The sequence below is a fragment of the Leuciscus leuciscus genome (genome assembly GCF_965113295.1).
Source record: "Leuciscus leuciscus genome assembly, chromosome: 4".
In the NCBI taxonomy this organism is placed as follows: domain Eukaryota; kingdom Metazoa; phylum Chordata; class Actinopteri; order Cypriniformes; family Leuciscidae; genus Leuciscus; species Leuciscus leuciscus.
Window position 1 is genome coordinate 33,711,724 of NC_138728.1, and position 22,094 is coordinate 33,733,817.

At 38.6% G+C, this 22,094-nt stretch overlaps 1 protein-coding gene across 1 annotated transcript; it reads left to right on the forward strand.

Moving 5' to 3' along the window:
* The first annotated feature begins 3,937 nt into the window (after positions 1–3,937).
* LOC309497461 (tripartite motif-containing protein 16-like) lies at positions 3,938–10,185 on the forward strand. Its single transcript, XM_082167763.1, has 6 exons — positions 3,938–4,598; positions 6,285–6,380; positions 7,620–7,853; positions 8,210–8,369; positions 8,523–8,570; positions 9,316–10,185. The coding sequence occupies exons 1-6, from the start codon at positions 4,020–4,022 to the stop codon at positions 9,843–9,845; spliced, it is 1,647 nt and encodes a 548-aa protein (XP_082023889.1). The 5' UTR covers positions 3,938–4,019; the 3' UTR covers positions 9,846–10,185.
* Positions 10,186–22,094: the final 11,909 nt, after the last annotated feature.

Sequence of the window (22,094 nt, forward strand, 5' to 3'; positions counted from 1 at the left end):
AAAGATAAAATAATAAAACGATTTTGGCCATATTGCCCACCCCTACTTTGGCCTTTGAGGTGGTCTGTCGTTCCTTTTTCTTTTGTTATCTTGTCTTTTTTGTTGTTGTACCCTTAGGTTGAAATCCATCCTGGATCAGGGGTGTCCTGGATCAGCATCATATGCTAATACGTCCACTTGTATGGTCCGGTGTCTCCTCCTGAGTGTTTTTGACATGGAGACTCTTCTTCGAAGTAACCTTAGAGGTACATTTGCAAGTACTAGTAGTAATATACTATAATATACTTTACATATTTCTTCCTACAAGTATCACTTTTTGATATTTAGGTGGGAAATTCAAGACCGCTTGTGGTGAAGAGGCAAGAGATGGCCTGGATCCAGGGAAGGTCAAAGCAATTATGAGTAAGTTTATTAATTGGTCTGTTTAAACGTATGACTGAACCATAGACTTTAAATATAGAAACCTCCTGTATTTGAGCCTGTCATAAACAGCCCCAAAAGAGACACTGTGATGGGAAAAATGAGAGGAAAAATGATGTCAACAATGATTTCAACTTTCGGAAATATTTTGTGCTCCCCGAGAAACTTTTTTTTTTGCATTCCCACTGGGGCTTAAAAACACGGGAAAAAAAATTAAATCAGTTATATTTATATTCAGTTATATTATATTTTTTAACATCATTTATTTCTTTGATCAAAGCTGAATTTTCAGCATCATTACTCGAGTCTTCAGTGTCACATGATCCTTCAGAAATCCTTCTAATATCCTGATTTGATACTTAACAGAGCTCAGTTGTGGTCCAGTTTCCCGTGCGGGCAAGAATCGCACAATCTTATATTATGACGATGTAAACACAATTACATTTCATCTGTAAAATATTACGTCTGTGCACTTACTCAGGATGATTCTCGATCGCACTGAGAACTGAACGACACCTGTGTGCCCCTCTGAGGTGCTGGTGAAGGCGAGCGTGATCCAGCCACATTCCTAAAAAACTGTTAGCATACATTATCCAAAGTAAACTGATTAATGAGTATGGACGCACAATGTATGTATATATCTGTTGATGATGGGCCATAGGACGGAGAAATATCTATTGATGGGCCGTGTACCCATCAAATGTTTACACCTGAGCATATATATAGCCTGCATGAAAGTAAGGGACATTGTAAGGCAATATTTCCCATAAGATGTCAAAAGCTAGCCAAAACTAGGCAAAATATAGTCTGAAATTTATATGAGAACTATATTATCAAAGAAGAATTATATAACACTAAACAACTTACTCCGTATCCTTGGCAGGATCAACTCTCTCTTCAAAATACAACCGTTCATTGTCTGAGTTTCAATCTTCCTCAGAGTAAAAGGGAATTCTTCCTCGCTGTCCAGAATCATCTGAAGAGCCTCTTTACCGGAGTAGCGTGCCCGCCATGCCATCCTCAAAACGCGATGAACTATCAGTGAATCTGATGAAGGAACTTCGTGTTTTTGTGGCATTGATCGGGAGGGCGTGTGTGATGCATATAGATCACCTTAACTATATACCACGTGAATAGCGCCGGGGGTGTGGCGGCCTCAGCTCATTATAGATAATGAAGAGTGAACGAAAACACTGTACCTCTTCTTGGTTTCAAACGGATTACATAAACTGAGAATATTTGTTTTTGACATGAATTCCTTAATTTAAAAGTAGACATTCCAAGCTTTCTAAAGACATATCTCTCGTGAAAGTGTGGCAGACATTCGCTGAATTACAGTTCATTTTCGAACACGTTTCAGAATGAACTTCACTGACAGAACTCGCATCATGTTTAAACCATTTCTGATGACGGACAAAATACATATCTCCGACTGGTGAAAAACCTCCATTTGAGCTTGATTTTTGTAAAACACTAAAAATATAATGACACATCCAATTGTCTGACTGTACATAAAGCTACAATACTAACTTTGACAACAAGTTGTTTAATCGTTTAAAAAAAAACTGAATACTAGCGGTTTTATAACCTGCAATTTTCATTGGTTTCTGAAAGGATCTCGGGGGGGAAATGCAAACGTTTTTTTGCAAGGGAACGCAAAGGTCACATCTCACTTTTTTTTTTTACTCATCGTCATGCCATTGCATGACTAAACATAAAGCAGATTTTTTTGCAAAAGAATCCATCTCTGTGAGTCTGCAATGGTAATGAATGGCTGTGGCTCATTTGATGCTTAAAAAGCACACAGCGATCGTGACACTAATTCCTACGAACTCAGTGGAAAAATCAATGTCTTCTGAAGCAAAACGATAGGTGTGTAAGAAAAATTCTAATATTTTTAATTATTTTAACTCTTTGTGTAAGAAAAACTAAGCATACTAAATTAACTATAATCATTTCTTCCAATCTACTGTCATAAGAGTGTTCACAAGAGGGATATGGTGACGTGATGATAGCACATATATCCCTTTCAGCAAGCTGTAATGCAGCTAATTTGTCTAAAGAAGGTGTTCCATGTCATGAATTTCTTGAAAGTGACTTACAATTGTTTGAATTACAATTGATTTAGATTGTAATTTCAGATCAAATAAAGCAAGGTGTCTTAAAAACTTACCTTATCAACACTTTCTGCACGGTCATTGCCCTCTCCATGTCTATAGCTGTGAGACTAAAATGCTTTAAACTTTCGAAAGGGTTTGTAGCAACCAGGGAGAGCAAAAAAATGTAAATAAGTGTTTAATTGGAAAAATGCCTTTGAATTTGCATGTGTCTTACAAATGCACAGATTGTACTGCATGTGTATGCACAAAGTCTGCAAGTATACATGTCGTGAAACTCACCTAAGATTAGCGTTGTGTACTGTCTCAGAAATACATATATATCAAGTGAAAATATATAATCATTTATTTCGAAATGTATTAATGAATTATTTGTTACCTCTTTAACCAAGCAAAAAAAATCAACGTCTGTGTGTTGGAGAACACTGACTAGCGAAAATGCCTCAAATTGAGAACTGTGAATGCAAAACGTGATTCACGCCGAAAAGAGCAGTCAAGAATTTCTGCCACTGTCTTGTCCTTCAAAAACAAACTCTTTTACTTTTTTAGTACATGTGTCACAAAAACACATCTAGGTATTCGCATCACTAAATTCGAAATAAAAAATATATAAAAAATTGTTTTGCTAAGGAGAATTTTTTGATCTGGCTTTTTGACTTCTGTTGTCTTTGGTGGAGTGTGCGAACTATAAGCAAAAACGTCTCGGGTTATGACTGTAACTAACCGTACTCCACATTAACTGGTGTCTGAAAAGCTATCCAAACACGGTAATCAGTATTGACCGGCGACAGCCTATGACATCACTACTAGCAGTGGGAGTTCCCTTTCGAAAGGGAACAATGCTAATCCCCAAAAACGGGTCAGTGGTCACGTGATCAAAACCAATCAGCAAGTGAACGCATCTAGAGCGCTGCAGTGTCGTTTAAGCTGAGCTGATAAATGGACCATGTGGCCGTTAACGCTGTTTTGTTCCTCTTATATGAAACATTTTATGAACTTTTGTTCTAATTTTATTGAGGAAAATTATATTTTGATAAATATTGTTGTATTGCCCAGTCCTATGTGCACAGGTAAATAATGTATAATAAATACTGCAATATTAAATTAAAGACTTGGCAATTTTGACTTCATGGCGACTCTTCTGGACCGTTTTCAGTCCTCCAGTAACAGTGTAGTATTTAGGATAGAGAATTACTGAACTTTTGAGGTTGTTGTCTTGCTTCTCTCTACCTTATATTTTTGAGTGCATGTCTGAGACTTATTAAACAAAATGTGTGTTTGTGAAAACATGGAAACTAAAAACTTAGCAGGAATGAGGCTCTTCAGGATCAGGAATGAGGAAGCTGCTTTACAGACACGCCTGTTTTGCACACGTAACTCAAACACAGAACCAGGAAACAGGAATCACATGAGTTCAGAGAAAGTGAAACTGAAGTGCAGTTGAGCTGTTGTGTGTTTGTGTCTCTGTATTCATGCAGTAAAATGGCAGAAGCCAGAATTTCAGTGGATCAGAATGATTTCATGTGTTCAGTGTGTCTGGATCTCCTGAAGGATCCAGTGACTATCCACTGTGGACACAGTTACTGTAAGATCTGTATTACAGACTGCTGGGATCAGGAGGATGAGAAGAGAGTCTACAGCTGTCCTCAGTGCAGACAGACCTTCAGGCCAAGACCTGCTTTAGCTAAAAACACCATTCTGGCTGAAATGGTGGAGAAACTGAAGAAGACTAAACTTGCTGCTGACTGTTACGCTGGAGCTGGAGATGTGCAGTGTGACGTCTGTACTGGAAGAAAACACAAAGCCGTCAAGTCCTGTCTGGTGTGTCTGAACTCTTACTGTCAGAATCACCTTGAACAACATGAGAGTTGGTTTAAAGGAAAGAGACACAATCTGACTGATGCCACTGGACGACTGCAGGAGATGATCTGCCAGAAACACGACAAGCTCCTCGAGGTTTTCTGCCGCACTGATCAGAAGTGTATATGTTTGCTGTGTGTGATGGATGAACATAAAAACCACGACACTGTATCAGCGGCAGCACAGAGGACAGAGAAACAGGTATGAACTTACAGAGGTCCCATTATGATTATTTACAGGCTCATAGTATTGTTTATGGGGTCTACTAGAATACATTTACATTTAATGTCTGTTTTCACCCTCTGTCTGAACACTGTTTTAGGGTACGTTTACACAACAATGATATGCAGAAAACCATACAACTCCAATGGGAGTGATCAGAGGGTGCTTCTCATTTCTTATTTGTGTATCCTCGTCTCAGCTCCACCCCCTTCAGGGTGCGAGAGAAGACTGGAGGACGGAGGAATCGAATGAAAGCTTTTTTATACATTGGAATACTTGATCACTCGAGCGTCACTTTACAGCATTATCATTAGCGTTTAAAAGATTTGCCCCTATCTTGTTGAAGTTTGGTTATTCAAGAAATTCATAATGAATAATAATGAAGCAAGATACCCTGTTGAAATATGTGTGATTTATATAAACTGCAAAGGTAAAGTAGCCTAGAAATCTAGACGCACCCTAGCGGCCGCAAATTGTGCAGCCAGTGTAGTCTAGCAACTCTCCGTTGACTTTCGAGCTGGAAAAACCAAACTCTAGTCAGGCCAATCAAATCGTGTATAGAGTCGGTGGGCGGGCTTAACATAATGACAGCAGAGTTGTGACAGTTCTGCGTGAATTCCCTGCTACTTGAAAACAAAGAATGGCGGCTGCTGCTGGCGAACAGCGGTCTTTCGAGTCGGCTTTGGCCGCGACTCTGGAGGACTTGGAGTTAAGCTTTTCTTTGAGAAAAGAACAAAGAATGGCACTTAAGTCATTCTTAAAAAAAGGAAGATGTGTTCATAGTTTTGCCCACCAGATACGGCAAAAGTTTAATCTATCAACTTAATCTAGCTCCGCTGGTGGGAAAACACTCTGGTTGGTTGTAGCGCTATCCTATTGCGTGCAGAGGGAATTTGAAAGACAACCGTTTATCCCGCCCCTCGGATTGAGCCCTGCCAATGGTGAGTTACCAGACCTTGATGTGGGTCTGGCTTGCCAAGCTAAAGGTAAAGTATAAATTAAAATTATTGTGACCGATGTGAAGGGGGAGGAGAAATGATAAGTGCGTAACGTTTAGTCGATAAAACACTTCCGCAAAGGATACACTCGTGTATCCTCGCTCATAACTCCTATGGAAGCCTCCTCACTCCTCAATCCTCGTCTCCTCGCGGTGCAATTAGAGAATTGAGATGTCCTTCAAGATGGCTGAGCTCGATCGGTTTCCGGGTCATAGGATTGAGGACGGAGGAGCGAGGAAATGAGGAGGGATATTGAGAAGCACCCCAAGTCTTCTGAAAATATATTAAATATGGTGGCATGTTAAGTCATGTGACATGTATGAGCCAGTTAGGTTTGAGGTCGTTGACGTGTCACCATATTTGATTTGGGCTTTAGAAACAAAGACATTCTCCATAATATCTTCTTTTGTGTCCAGCAAGAGAAATCATACAAGTTTGGAAAGACATGATGATGAGTAAACAATGAAGAACTTACATTTCTGGGTGAATCTATATAAAGCTAGGCAATAACACTTTATGAGATAATGTTGGCACTTATGATTGAACCTATATAATTATCATGCAAGACCTTTAACCCCTAATTCTTACCTCTTCACTGATACTGGATTCATATCTGTTTAGTTGATGATTAATGTGATGTTTCTCCTGTCATTGGTTTGTCCTTTAGCACCAGCTGAAGGAGATGCAGAGGTCGTTCCAGCAGAGGATCCAGCAGAGAGAGAAAGATCTTCAGCAGCTGAGAAAGGCTGTGGCGTCTCATAAGGTCTTTCTATATTTTCTTTCTTTATTTCTTTTTTTCTTTTTATTTCGAACAACAAAAAGATACAAATAAAAATACAATATGTATGTTGGCACAACCTGAAAGAAAATATCTATAAAGGATTATAACAATAATGTTCGAAAAAGGAGCGGGATGAAGCAGAAGCTTATTATTTTTCCCACCCCTTATATAACCTAATGTGACTTTAAGAATAATAAATTTGACTGCTCCTGATATCCAATGTTATTAATGATTCTGATTGCTCTCTTTTGTAATACATAACGACTGTAGGTTGGCTTTGTAGTTGTTTCCCCAGATTTCCACACAGTAACTCAAATTTGGTAGTATAAGTGTATTTATACTATAACATTTATATGTTATCATATAACATGCTGGGGAAAGCAGGTGAAGGTGAGGATGTAAATGCAGGATTTTTAATAAGTAACACACAAACAGATCAAACAGAACTCAAGGAACAAAACCACGAGGATCACAGAAACAAAAGCAACCATTACATGTACAACAACTGAGAAAGTAACAAGTGAAACACAAGGGCTATAAATACACAGGGGCAAACAACCTAACTAGGTAATGAGGAAACAAGATACACCTGGGGAGATCAACATGAAAAACTACAAAGGACTACAAAACATGGCACAGAACAGGAAATGACAAAAGTCCACACAAGACAAGTGGAACACAACACTAGAATCATGACAGTATTATACAGAAGATGCATTGATTTATTATCCAGAATATGTCATGATTTATTCAATATTGCTATGGTCTTTATCAATTTTGTTTTAACGTGTTTTATGTGTGTTTCCAGCAGATTTTGTGGTCTAAAATCACATCAAGAAATGTATTTTCATATACTCTTTCTATACTTATGTTGTCAATTTTCAATTTTACTTGAGGGTTTGATTTATGTTTTCCAAATAACATAATCGTTGTTTTGTTTATATTTAAAGATAATTTGTTTACATCAAACCACAGTTTTAATTTATTCATGTCTGTTGTGATCACCTCCATACGCTGCTGTAAATTGTCAGAAGAAAAGAAAATATTTGTATCATCAGCAAATAAAATAAAGTTTAGTATGTTTGATACTCTGCAAATGTCTATGATGTATATTATAAAAAATGGTTGATGAAATGAAAGTCTGGAGAAGAAGAGAAGTTTGAGACGTCTCAGTCAGGACTCACTGAAGCCACTGTGTGATTGTGATGTGTGTCCTAACAGCGCTCTGCACAGACAGCAGTGGAGGACAGTGAGAGGATCTTCACTGAGCTCATCCGCTCCATTGAGAGAAGCCGCTCTGAGGCGACACAGCGGATCAGAGATCAGGAAAAGACTGCAGTGAGTCGAGCTGAAGGACGACTGGAGCGACTGGAGCAGGAGATCAATGATCTGAGGAGGAGAGACGCTGAGCTGGAGCAGCTTTCACACACACAGGATCACATCCATTTCCTGCAGGTAACAGAGATCTAGAAGAACAGGGTCATAGTGGACTTGAGCAAGAGACTCACAGAGAAACATTTCATGAGAGCAGAATGAGCCGTTGACTGAAGTGTTGATCTGTGTGTTCGGTTATTATATCATCATCAGTCAGACTCTCATCTGATCTTCTACTGAAAGAATATAATTTGTTGTTCTAATGTCATATAATGAATATGAATTTTTTTTTATCTCATGCTGTGAAAGTGTATAGTTCATAGTTATAGTTCAGTTACTAAAAATGTCAAGATCAACAAGAGCCTCTCAAATCTGACAGTAGTGCAGGTTATTGATGAAGTGTGGAGGAGATGAGCTTTGATTTCTGTTTTCTGTAGAGTTTCCAGTCTCTCTCAGCTCCTCCTGAATCTACAGACGTAAATGACAATCCCTTCAGTTCTCTCTCCTCTTTTGATGGCGTGAGAGAATCTGTCCGTCAGCTCAGAGACAAACTGGAGGATTTCTGTCAAGAGGAGCTGAAGAAGATCTCTGACAGAGGTAAAGTCCTGGAGATTCATCAGCTCTCAGAAACGATCCTCCATCATCTCATATCATGTAGAAGATCATATTAGAAATGTCTTAGGAACAGATGCAGGGATCATTTTCTCTCGACATGATAATCACACTCTTCATGTCTGTTGATTTCCACAGTCACTTTCCCCAACATTGTTCCCAGAACCAGGAACGACTTCCTACAATGTAAGTCACTAAGAAAACAAGTAGAGAAACTCACTGAGTGTCTTCATGTTCTTCCTGTAGACGGTGAAAGAAAACATGACAAAAGAGTTTTATAGTTGATCATGTAAATTAGTGTTTCTCATTGGAGAAACTGGAAGCAAAATCAATTGACTCGTGACTTTAACAAAGATGCAAATCAGGGGATTCAACATATTCTTCAAAAACAGGATGTCTTCTAAAACTAATGAAAAACTATAATTATTTTTCACTGAAAGCCAATTAAAAACATTCATCCAAGATTTAGAGGTAAAATCACAGTAGTAAAAAAGCTTCAGGAAAGTAAGAACAAACTGAAATCTCTTCTGTAAAAATACCTCTATGGATTTATCCTAAACATGATTTTGTAACAAATCTCTTTAACGTTTGAGGGAACGGATAGAAATTTAAAGAAAGCTCAAGATTGCCAAAGGCTACAGCACTGAAAATCACCAACAATAGGCCTAGAATACCTAAACCTTGTAGATCAAATTATTACAAAAAAAATCATACTGACCCCAAATATTTGAGTAGTGTATATATTAGGCATAATTATAATAAACACAGAATAATAACCATTAATATACAGCAAATGATACACTGATGTAAATGATGATTTTCACAGGATTATTGCTCTTCCTGCTGATATATTGAACATGAAGAGTTCAGTTATAATAAAAGATCAAACAGATTCATAATTCCTGATTCTGATGTGTTTTCTCTCCATCAGATTCCCATCAGTTCACTCTGGATCTGAACACAGTGAATAAATGCCTCCGTCTGTCTGAGAGGAACAGAGTGATTACTGACACTGACACTGACACAGATCAGCCGTATCCTGATCATCCAGACAGATTTGATGTGCATCATCAGGTGTTGTGTAGAGAAAGTGTGTGTGGACGCGGTTACTGGGAGATTGAGTTGAGTGGAGATATTAGTGTGTATATATCAGTGTCATATAAGAGCATCAGCAGGAAGGGACGGGGTATTGAGAGTGTGTTTGGATATAATGATCAGTCCTGGAGTTTGTACTGCTCTTCCTCCAGATACTCATTCATACACAATAAGATAGTGACTAATCTCCCTGTAAAGCCCATCAACAGTAGAATAGGAGTGTATGTGGATCACAGTGCAGGAACTCTGTCCTTCTACAGCGTCTCTGACACAATGAGCCTCATCCACACAGTCCAGACCACATTCACTCACACACTCTATCCTGGGTTTAGGGTTTATTCTAGATCATCAGTGAAACTGTGTTGATGAATCAGAACAGACTGTAGAGAGATTCTACCCATAATGCTTTGAGCTGCATGATAAATCAGTAACAGTGAGATGTTATAGAGTCTCTTATTTTCTCTTCATTACATTAATTCTACAGCTGATCTTCTGTCAGTGAAATAACATGTCAGAATAAATGTGTGTAATGAATCCTCATATAGACAGTCAGATCAGTGTGTGTTTGTGAGTCATGATGAGTGACGGTGTGTGTCTGGGCTTTTCTCAAGATCTATTTCAGTCATTCAGTTCTATTCATTAATCATTATTACTATTAAAAATGACCTTTCTTTAAATTTATCATTCAATAAAAAAAGTAATTTGTTGTGAAATTGATAAATGTCAATGTATTAATAAATGTAAAATACTGTATATAAACCCAGATTATCTGATCATACTGTAAACCCTTGATCAGTGAAAGTATGAGCACAATTATTCTAATCTAATCCAGTTTACTTTAAATAAACCTCCTCCTGAATAGAACTGAATTTACAGATCTGATAGTTTGCCAAATCTGATATAAGATCAAAACAACAAGGATTGAGTTGAATCATCATCAACAGTTAAATCCAGAAATATATGAGGTATGAAAGAAGGGCTCTTCTGCATCTAGCATTCATCGATGTGCGACACGTGATCTATACGATGACCTTTGACCTTCCTGAAAGATGATGCCAATATTTCTACGTTAAAGAAACCTACTGTAAAACAAAAAAATTATTTCTGTTTTTGATCTGTTGTATTTGTCCTATTGTTTGTTATTTGCTTCTTTGTTCTTATTTTTAGAAACAAAAAAATAAAATAACCAAAATATCTTTATTGTGATATATTGTTATTATTACTTGAAATTAAAATGTCTTTTATCTTGAAATAAGATTTGTCATATCTCCCTCCCCAAAATGATACATAATATGTATCCCTTTCCCGCGAGATATTGAAGCCAAAAAATGATCCTTAATTTTGTATTATTGTAAAATGCGTTGCGGCAGCATACAGACATAGGCAAGACGGCTCGTGTGCCTATTGGCTGTTCTGCGGCAACTGCAGCAGCCTATCGAGCGAGGCCTAGCGTGACGTCAGACCCATTGAGGGTGCTTCGCGCCCACTGCGTCACGTCCCGCCGAAACGGGCGTGGCTTAGGCCTATAAATCCAGCTCGCAGGCAGCTGATATCTGATTTTTCATCTCTTCAGCGAAACACACGCATCGCTGGATCCGGAGAGAAGCCGCGCCGTCTGAGGAAGCCTTTGCAGCGGGACGAGTCGTCACTGAAGTCGCTGGCCGCGCCGCCTTCCTGCTGCGCTATCCAGCGCCTATATCCTTTACACTCTCTGCTGTGTGTGTGTGTTCGCCGCCGCGACACACACTGTCTAAAAGAGCTTGCGTCTTTTTAGAGATGCCTTCCTGTGGCTCGTGCAGAGTCACACTCAGCGACGGGGACCGCCATGTGATCTGCGTTTCCTGCCTGGGTGAGGATCATGCAGCTCTCGCGCTCGCTGACGGCGGCTGCCCTCATTGCGAGCTACTGCCTATGGCGACTCTGAGGACTCGCCTGGCATTAGGCATGTGCCGGTATCAAATTTTCATGCTGCGATTAATTGATTGAGCTTTTATCACGGTATACGGTATTATCACGATATTTTAATTGCTCAAGAGAAACGGATGGATTGGGGGGGGGATGTAGAAAAAAAACAACTTGCATCACAATAGGTGTAATTGTGATTGTCAAAACATTTGGTAACTAAACAGAATTTTACACAATTTTCACGATTTCAATTCAATTCTTGAGATTTGATTTCAATCTTGATTCAATATTGACTCTTCGGATAAATATTAGGTAGGCTACAGTAGATAGCCTACATGTAAATTTTTCTCAAGAAAAAACATCTCTCACATAATGCTGCAAACATACAGAGAGCCCTATCAGCTGGTATTATTAAAGGTTAAAAATGAACAAAATTAATATAATTTGGTTTTCATTATAATAAGACTTATGACACAAGTAAAAATATAATACAAATAGTGCACATATTTAGCAAAATACTCCTCTCTATATCAATTTTTTTCTAGTCAACTAACGTGCTGGTCATTAAATGGCATAATTGTTCACCTGCAGCTTTATTGACCTCTTTCCGTGGTTGAAAAACACTGATTGATCGATATTATGTATGAGGCATAAAAACCTTTCGATAAGTTGTACTGTATCTTTAAATAAAAACTAACAGATGATCGGTTTACTTGAACTGTATCTTTAAATAAAAACTAACAGATGATCGGTTTACTTGAACTGAGGCGCTACAGCGATCGGCCACGTCACATTTACAAGCACCAAAACGGTATTTATTGTCTGAATTTTGTAATAAAATGGACAGAACCTGAGAGCAGAGAATTTTTTTCATATCATAAGTAACCTGCTCTGTCTAGTCTGTCGGTGTCAGTGTCCTCTTTGCTCCGCGATTTTTTTTTCTGCGTGAGAAAATGGATGTGTGGTGCGAGAGCGTGTGAAAAGTGTAAATTGCGTGAGTCTCATGCTGAATGCGTAGAGTTGGCAGCCCTGCTTTTAGAAGGGGGATAAATCGTCGGCAGCGTTCCTCCTTCCGCCATGCATCTTCTCCATGTGAGGATTCATTACATTAGACTAGAGTGCGCACTGCGCCATGCAGTGCTTCTACATGTGGGGATTGTTTACATCAGAGTGCGCACGTGTTTCGTGCAGCATATACGCAGTGTTTGTTTAAGCGGTTGATGGAAAATAAGCTAATGCGTGTTCTATAAATATAAATTCTTATCTATTATTTTTCACGGTATTTTGAAGTGCCCGCGATAACAATATCGTGCTTATTCATTACCGCGATTTATCGCATTACCGAATACCGGCACATGTCTACCTGGCATATATCGCTGAGACTGCACCTCCGCCCGCTGTAGTGCCGCGCCGTAAAAAGCACCGTGCTCAGCGGGTCCTGGAACCTTCCCCCACCCGTCAAAGCTCGCCGGTTCGCCCGCCAGCTTCACCGGCTTCGTCAGTGTCTCTTCCTGATGTGCCCGCGCATCGTCAGGCAAAAGAGCTAGCATCGAGTCAGAGCTGATGCGCATACTCGCACAGGCCGCGGCGAGCCTCGGCCTCGAGTGGTCTACGCCTGAACAGCCTGCTCACAACCGGCTGGATGGATACTTTCTTCCTGGGGAGCGCGCTTCGCCTGCATCCAGACCAGCGCCTTTTCTTCCTGAGTTACACGAAGAAGTCGCTAAGTCTTGGAACGCCCCCTTCTCAGCTAGAATGCGCTCTTCTGTTTCGCTAGCACTCCGCTGTTGACGATGCTAAAAACAGAGGGTACCATTCGCTGCCGCCGGTCGAAGAAGCGATAGCAGCCCACCTATGCCCGCCCTCCGCTGGACGGCGCGCTAAGCTGGCGCTACCTTCAAAAGCTTGCCATATGACGTCAACCCTGCTCGGTCGCGCTTTCTCCGCCGCTGGGCAGGCTGCGTCAGCGCTGCATACTATGGCCACACTGCAAATTTTCCAGGCCGATCTTCTCCGAAAGCTGGACGAGAAAGGACCAGATGCAATTTGGGTGCCAGACTTGAGAAGTGCTACGGACCTCGCTCTCCGCGCTACTAAGTCTGCTGCACAGGCCATAGGACGGAGCATGGCCTCTCTCACTGTGACTGAGAGACACCTGTGGCTAACGCTCTCTGAAATGTCTGAGTCTGAGCGCGCCGCGTTCCTCGACGCTCCGCTTTCTCCTGCTGGCCTCTTCGGAACTTCCATCAAAGATTTCGCGGAAAGATTCGCCGAGGTACAGAAAGCGTCACAGGCTATGAAGCACTTCCTGCCGAAGCGCTCCAGTTCTGCAGCAGGCCGTGCAAAACCGTCTGCTCAGAGCTCACAGCCTCAGCCTCCGCCCACCGCCGCCACTTCGCAGCGCCGACAGGCCCGAAGCGCGAGACCGCGCTCTCGCTCATCTGGCCGCCGCCCCGCCCGGGCCGCGGCCCAGGATTGCGGTAAAGCCCGAGGCCCCGAAGTCGTCGTCCTAGCACGCCTAGGGAAACGACGGTGTTCAAGTCCCGCCGCGGCCGGACTTCCACCAAAACTCATCACTCGTTCAGTTCCAAGAAATGTGACTGTTCCAGTGTATTTTGCAGTCAACAAGCCGGTTCCACTGCCCGCTTGCCTGCACACAAATGCCGTTTTCACGGCTACCCAGATAAATCCCACAAAGAGTGTATTTTCTGGTGTCCTGTCCACGGCCGATGGTGGAAAGTTCCCAGTGGTGGAAAGTAACTAATTACAAATACTTTCGTTACAGTACTTGAGTAGATATTTCGATTTTTTCTACTTTCTTGAGTATAATTAAATTGTGGTACTTTTACTTTTACTTGAGTAGAATAAAAATAAAGTATTCAACTTCGCTACATTTATTTTTCACCAAAAGTACAGAGTACTTTGATGCCGACGGAGCTACAGGGCGAGCTAACATTTCACAAACACTTTTCAAACTACTGCATGCGGTGGAGGCTGAGCCCTCAGCCCTGCGCTTCAGCCAATAACAGACAGTTCTGAAAGCGCTTCAGCCAATAACAGACAGGTCTGACTCGGGTGCAAAACCAATCAAAACTTCCAGTTCAGCTGGGGGGCGGGGCGTTCAAACCGCGCTTTGACATTCAATCACTGGCGCTCGTGTTTAGAATCTGTATCGCTAACGTTTCCATATTTTAGTGAATGTAAGTGTGAGCTATGCTTATATTCTGATTTTAAAATGTAATTATGGCAAATCCTGAAATGGGTCATCCCATTGATATTACCAGAGCACTGAGCATTTGAAGAAAATAAAAAACTCAGCTCATAACATGGACACCGTTATTGCATGGACGGAGCAAGAACAATGTAAGTGTCTTGAAAACATTAACACAGTTCATTTGAAAGGTAAAGCTCGCCCTCTTTAACAATACAATTAAACTTAATGTACGAAGCAAACTTTGTACAAAGCTGAAAACCCTCAACAACAGTGAAATGAGATTGCATGATTTATCTGTCAATCAGATGCATGTAAAAGTGTAGTTCGTTACTATAGCAATAGTCGGCTCCCAGCACATTTTCGGTAGAACGGGGGAAAAAAAACATTTAATTTTACATGTTAACCATACCCCACTTATTTTTTATTTTATTTTTTACTGGCACTTTTTTATTCATACTACATCTCTCTTTTTTTATCAGACCTTTCACTTAACCTTCTTTGCTTTCAATTATGAAAAAGCTTTCCTGTAGCTCAGTGGTAAGAGCATTGCGTTAACAACGCAAGGTTGTGGGTTCGATCCCAGGGGATTGTACATACCTATATATAAATGTATAGGATAATGCAATGTAAGTCGCTTTGGATAAAAGCGTCTGCCAAATGCATAAATGTAATGAAATGATTCAAATGATCTTACCTGGACTTACTTTTAAAGATTAGTTATAAAACATTTGCTCTTGACAACAGGGAAAGCTAGTATGTTTGCATAACATACCATCAAAAACTACAATTTATGAGTTTAATATCATGTTTTGCTTCGAAATCAAAATTACTTGAAATCACTTCTGTGGTTTCATGTAGGAGAATATATTATTTTATTAAATTCTATAATACAGGCTATGTTGATTAGCATTGCATTAATGGGTTAGTTCACCCAAAAATGAAAATTAGCCCATGATTTACTCTCAAGTCATGGTGTATTTGACATTCTTCTTTCAGACGAATAGTTATATTAATTAATATAAATGTCCTGGCTCCTCTAGGCTTTATAATGGGAGTGAATGGCTGGAAAATAAGTAAAACCCCAAAAAGTGCATCCATTCATGATAAAAAAAAATACTCCACACGGCTCCCGTGGGTTAATAAAGGCCTTCGGAAGCGAAGCCATGGGTTTTTGAAAAATACCCATATTTATAACTTTATAATCTAAAATAACTAGCTTCCGCCAGAGGCATCCTACGCAAATTGACTTGCGCCAAAAGAGTGCGGTGACACATACTGTGACACATGTATGACGTAGGATGTACTGTAGGAGTATCGTGAACTTAGACGCCTCTCACGGCTCAAACAAATAGGGCTGTGCAACAAACTGAAGCTGCTCTTCTATAATATATATACATTGTGTGTCGGGTCAGGGGTTAGTCTTCCACCGTAAATCGATGCGTGTGGTCGTCTGGCGGAAGCTAGTGATTATAGTTTATAAAGTTTTAAATATGGGTATTTTCCTTACACAAACACATGGCTTCACTTCAGAAGGCCTTTATTAACCCCCTGGAGTAAAAGTGGAGCACATTTATCATGGATGGATGCACTTTTTTGGGCTTCATAAATGAGAAATTAACCGTAGTGTTTTTCAGCAAGTGAACAGAGTGAAGTTCAGAACAAGCAGCTAATGAGCTAATTCGAAACGTTAGCATTAATATTACTATACATTGCTATTACTATACACTGTATAGAGCTGAGAGAGTTCAAGTCAAATAGACAAAAGGGACTACACAAGTCAACTGCTAATTATTCAAAGTGCAAATTGATTGCAAATGAGAGTAAAAGTACACATGAAAACATGGATGCTTAACTCTTCATTTAATCAAAACAGTCATTATACTGTTGCAGTATGCATCCAAAGAAAATAATGGATGCAAGCAACGCAACTTCAATTCAAATGAAAATTTATAGTACAAAGTCATGGGTGCACAATTTTACAGTTAACATCAAAGGAACATGTAACCCTTCACTCAATTTGGTACAGACACAATGTCTGAGTATGGACCAGTTCGATCAGAAGACTAAATTCGCCTGCAGAGAATAAGGATGTCACAACAATAATGAGCCACTCACACAAGTTATGATATTTAACTGATTGTATTATGATTGTGTTGAATAAAAAAATTAAAAAAACTCAATAACTGGAATGTATAAGACAAAAAATAAATAAATAAGAAAATACAGGAAAGAAAAAAAATACAATTTGTACTTCTCAAACAAATAAAATAAATTCTTTAAACACCTCTTTTTCAAATACCCTAAATGACTCAAAAGGTAAGTATAATCACATGTCTTTTAAACACTGTTTATGTAAATTAATACATTAACCTTTTGTTTGTTCCCTTCAAGGTTTCACTCGAATTTGATTGTTTCTTTGAAGAAAAAAAAAAAAAAAAAATTCAGATTTAGTCTCCACCAGTAACGCTGAATTCACCTTATGTCTGAAAATCTTAAGTTAGAATATAATCAATTAAAGTTAAATTCCTCACTTGATACCTTGCTTCTAATTTTCAAAACAAAATATAGAAAATAAATAAATAAATAAAAGCAATCACATTCGATCAAGCAACACAGTTAATACAAAAAGAGAGAAAAAAACAAATAAACCCCAAAATTCACATTAAATTCCCTTCACAGGGATTTAACCTCTCAGTTTTCAAAACGAGTTCGGTCTCAGTCTCTCAAGCTCATAGGTGTGATTGGTAAAGGGCAAAAAAGCAGGAAAATATATGGCGCACCTACCATGACCATGAAACAACGGCCAGCACACACGCAACTTCTACGGAAGACTGTATTCTCGTACTATTTGGACTTTATTCTCGAAATGTTTCGACTTTAATCTCGAAATGCTAGATTTTCTTTCTTTTTTTACAGATTTCTTTCTTTCTTTCTTTTTTTCCGTTGCGGTTCAGGGCTTCCGTAGGCTATTCAGATCATGCTATGACATGCTATGACATATTCTCGTTGTGCAGCTGGCTCTAGAGGCAGTATTTTCTAACCATGTCGAGACTACAGAATTTATTATACTAGTCAAAATGAAAATAGGAACTCCACTATGTCTCTCTTTACATTTATTTTGTCCAGTTGTTTGCTTCAGCTAAGAAAAGAAATAGTTCGCCCCACAAGTCCAAAATTCTTAGCACACTTTAGATAACCTTCCGCGATGAGTGCAGGCTCTTTGGTGGAGCTCTGCTTTGAATGAAGTTCCATCGTGACAAATGAATGGACTACTTGCGGAGTGACATGAAGACATGAATCAGAGGCACAAAAAACGTTGACAGCGGTGAGCGGTCATTATGTTTACCAATACCCGAACAGTGCTTTGAGCTCGACCCGCAAAAAAAAAAAGAAGCGGATTTGCATGATTTACGAGAGCATAATTTTCAGGTCGGAAAAGCCGGATTTATCCGGAAGAATCACACCCGAGATCGAGCTCCAACCGCATGCGAAATCGGGAAAACAAAAAATGCGCTACACAACATTCCCAACTCTCATTGGTCGGTCCTTCCAAACAAAAATTATTTTAATTGGCTTTTCTAAAACACACAAAAATAACTAATAAAATGAAAAGAAAAGAAATATTCTGCTCATTCATGTGTTAATTCTTTTTTTTCTTTTTTTTTTTAACCTGGGTTACAAACAACTCACATTAGTTATTATATTGCATAGTTTCACAAAAAAACTAAAATATAAATACAAAATATATACATTAGTTATAATTATACTGTTAATGTAAAATGTAATCTGTACTTGGTCACATATTTGTACTACATCACAGCTCAACAAGGTCAAAACAACTTTATTCTCCTGTTGCGGCAAATACAGCAACAAAATCCTCCAGGAGAATGGCGGCCAGGATTTTGTGCCCCAAGCTCTTTGTGACTCTACACTCAATACCCCTTAAAAATTACTCAAGTCTTTCATCACTCATGGTGTTTCTTAGGTAGGTTTTAGTGCGCTTAAGGACAGAAAAACTTTGCTCACAAGCTGCAGTGCTGACAGGTAAGGCGAGTGCAATTTTCTTTAAAGAGAAATTTTACAGTGTTTGAAAAACTCATGAACCCCTTCTTTAAAAGGCTCAATCAATACTGTCAATTCTAGTATATTTTCTGGTAGGGGTCGGAATCTTTTGGTACCTCACAATTCGATTCATATAATTTCTTGAGGTCACGATTTAATTAAAAATTGATAGATTTGATTGTAGTTTACCGTTTTGTGTTACTTCCCTAGTGATAAAACCCCCCCCCCCCCAAAAAAACTATACAAAATGTATTTAAAATACATTTATTTTATAGGTATACTACAAAACTATTAACATATTTACTGACATATTGCTTGAAACTTCCTGATACAAATATTATAATTCAACTTTATTTGGAGTACTTCTTTAATGCACAATGCACATTTCTTTATATTAAGCAAAACATTTGTTTTAATATTACTATTAGTAAGAATGGTATGATCTCTGTATAATATCTCTTTAAATGTAAGATATTTCAAATCTACCTAAAGTATACTTGCAATAGTATAATTCTGTAGCACAATTAAATATACTTAAGTATATCTTTAGTTGGACCTCAGCACTATTTCCAGATAACTAAACCCAGGTGAAAAAGACGTAGTATTAAATGTATTAAAAATATACTTGAAATACAAATAGTATGTTTATAATACATTTGTATTACCAACATGCTTATTTGAAGTGCATTAATAATACATTGAATTGCATTTTAATATATTTCTAAAAAGTATACTAGAAGTACATTGGTAATAAATATATGCTTAATTATACTTTTAATAAATATGCTAAACACAAGCATACTTTTAATATATTTCTAACAAATGCACTAAAGGTACATTGGTAATAAATATATGCTTAATTATACTTTTAAGAAATATGCTAAACACAAGCATACTTTTAATATACAGTGAGGAAAATAAGTATTTGAACACCCTGCTATTTTGCAAGTTCTCCCACTTGGAAATCATGGAGGGGTCTGAAATTGTCATCGTAGGTGCATGTCCACTGTGAGAGACATAATCTAAAAAAAAATCCAGAAATCACAATGTATGATTTTTTAACTATTTATTTGTATGATACAGCTGTAAATAAGTATTTGAACACCTGTCTATCAGCTAGAATTCTGACCCTCAAAGACCTGTTAGTCTGCCTTTAAAATGTCCACCTCCACTCCATTTATTATCCTAAATTAGATGCACCTGTTTGAGGTCGTTAGCTGCATAAAGACACCTGTCCACCCCATACAATCAGTAAGAATCCAACTACTAACATGGCCAAGACCAAAGAGCTGTCCAAAGACACTAGAGACAAAATTGTCTCCACAACCTCCACAAGGCTGGAAAGGGCTACGGGGAAATTGCCAAGCATCTTGGTGAAAAAAGGTCCACTGTTGGAGCAATCATTAGAAAATGGAAGAAGCTAAACATGACTGTCAATCTCCCTCGGACTGGGGCTCCATGCAAGATCTCACCTCGTGGGGTCTCAATGATCCTAAGAAAGGTGAGAAATCAGCCCAGAACTACACGGGAGGAGCTGGTCAATGACCTGAAAAGAGCTGGGACCACCGTTTCCAAGGTTACTGTTGGTAATACACTAAGACGTCATGGTTTGAAATCATGCATGGCACGGAAGGTTCCCCTGCTTAAACCAGCACATGTCAAGGCCCGTCTTAAGTTTGCCAATGACCATTTGGATGATCCAGAGGAGAACTTTTTGGTCATAATTCCACTAACCGTGTTTGGAGGAAGAAAAATGATGAGTACCATCCCAAGAACACCATCCCTACTGTGAAGCATGGGGGTGGTAGCATCATGCTTTGGGGGTGTTTTTCTGCACATGGGACAGTGCGACTGCACTGTATTAAGGAGAGGATGACCGGGGCCATGTATTGCAAGATTTTGGGGAACAACCTCCTTCCCTCAGTTAGAGCATTCTCAGTATGTTCAAATACTTATTTGCAGCTGTATCATACAAATAAATAGTTAAAAAATCATACATTGTGATTTCTGGATTTTGTTTTTAGATTATGTCTCTCACAGTGAACATGCACCTACGATGACCATTTCAGACCCCTCCATGATTTCTAAGTGGGAGAACATGCAAAATAGCAGGGTGTTCAAATACTTATTTTCCTCACTATATATATATATAGTATTTTTTTTTTTTAAGATGTTAACTATTACTGTAATATCAAAATATTTTTGATTTTTTTGCAAAAACATTGATGCATTATTATTAATAACTAGCACTTTTATTGCTCTCCTATTATTTTCATATTGTTTCCTTATTGTCCATGCGGAGGCCATTACATTTAAAAAAAAAAAAAATTTTGTGAGGCGCATGTTATTCAGACATTTATTTATTGTGTATTTATACACCAAGATGAAGACATTGAAAGTCTCACAGCAGTGAGCAAAAAGACTTCCCACAACCATACGAGGACATATGGGAGCTACGAGAATTTGTTGTAGAGAGTAAGATCTGCACAACATGTGCCTTATTTACTGTTACGTCTCTTAAGATGTAAGGCAACAAAAAAAAGGAATATTTTATATTTCTTTTGCAAATTCCTTACAAATTCCTCAATGCGAAGTATCTTGTTGCTTTTGCATTTTAGGAATGGGAAACATGGAAAAGTCACTTTGTGTTATTCAACAGTCTGTTGAAGAACTTAAAAACATGGTAACAACACCTGGCCAATACCCAGTACCATCTCAAGATAATCCAGCCAACACTAGTGTAAGTTTCTCAGACACCAAATCCAAGACACTTAAATTCTTTCATTTGATATTTATTTTTCTTTGACCAAAAAAACTTGTTTTTAATTATTCAAACCGTTCTAATACTTTTCCAGTTTTCTAAGAATAAGCCTAACCCCAGTGAGTGTTTTTAATAATATACAGACACACACTAGGGCTGGGGATCGATACAGACGTCCAGATTCACTTTGATTCCGATTCGCAAGATTTCGATTCTCGATTCGATTGAATAAAAAAATTAAAAAAAATTTATGATTCTCAATTTATCCAGAATTGTGCATCTCTATTGTATTATAAAAAGTATGATAATGACACCAAACGCCATTCGATTATTTTATTTTTTTATGAGCCCGAATATTCAAATGCAATATTTTTGAAAAATGCCCATCCCTACTTGTAATTGGCATCTTTGTTCTTATTTTTTAAAGACAAATATAAAATAATAATACGATTTTGGCCATATTGCCCACCCCTACTTTGGCCTTTGAGGTGGTCTGTCGTTCCTTTTTCTTTTGTTATCTTGTCTTTTTTGTTGTTGTACCCTTAGGTTGAAATCCATCCTGGATCAGGGGTGTCCTGGATCAGCATCATATGCTAATACGTCCACTTTTATGGTCCGGTGTCTCCTCCTGAGTGTTTTTGACATGGAGACTCTTCTTCGAAGAAAGCTTAGA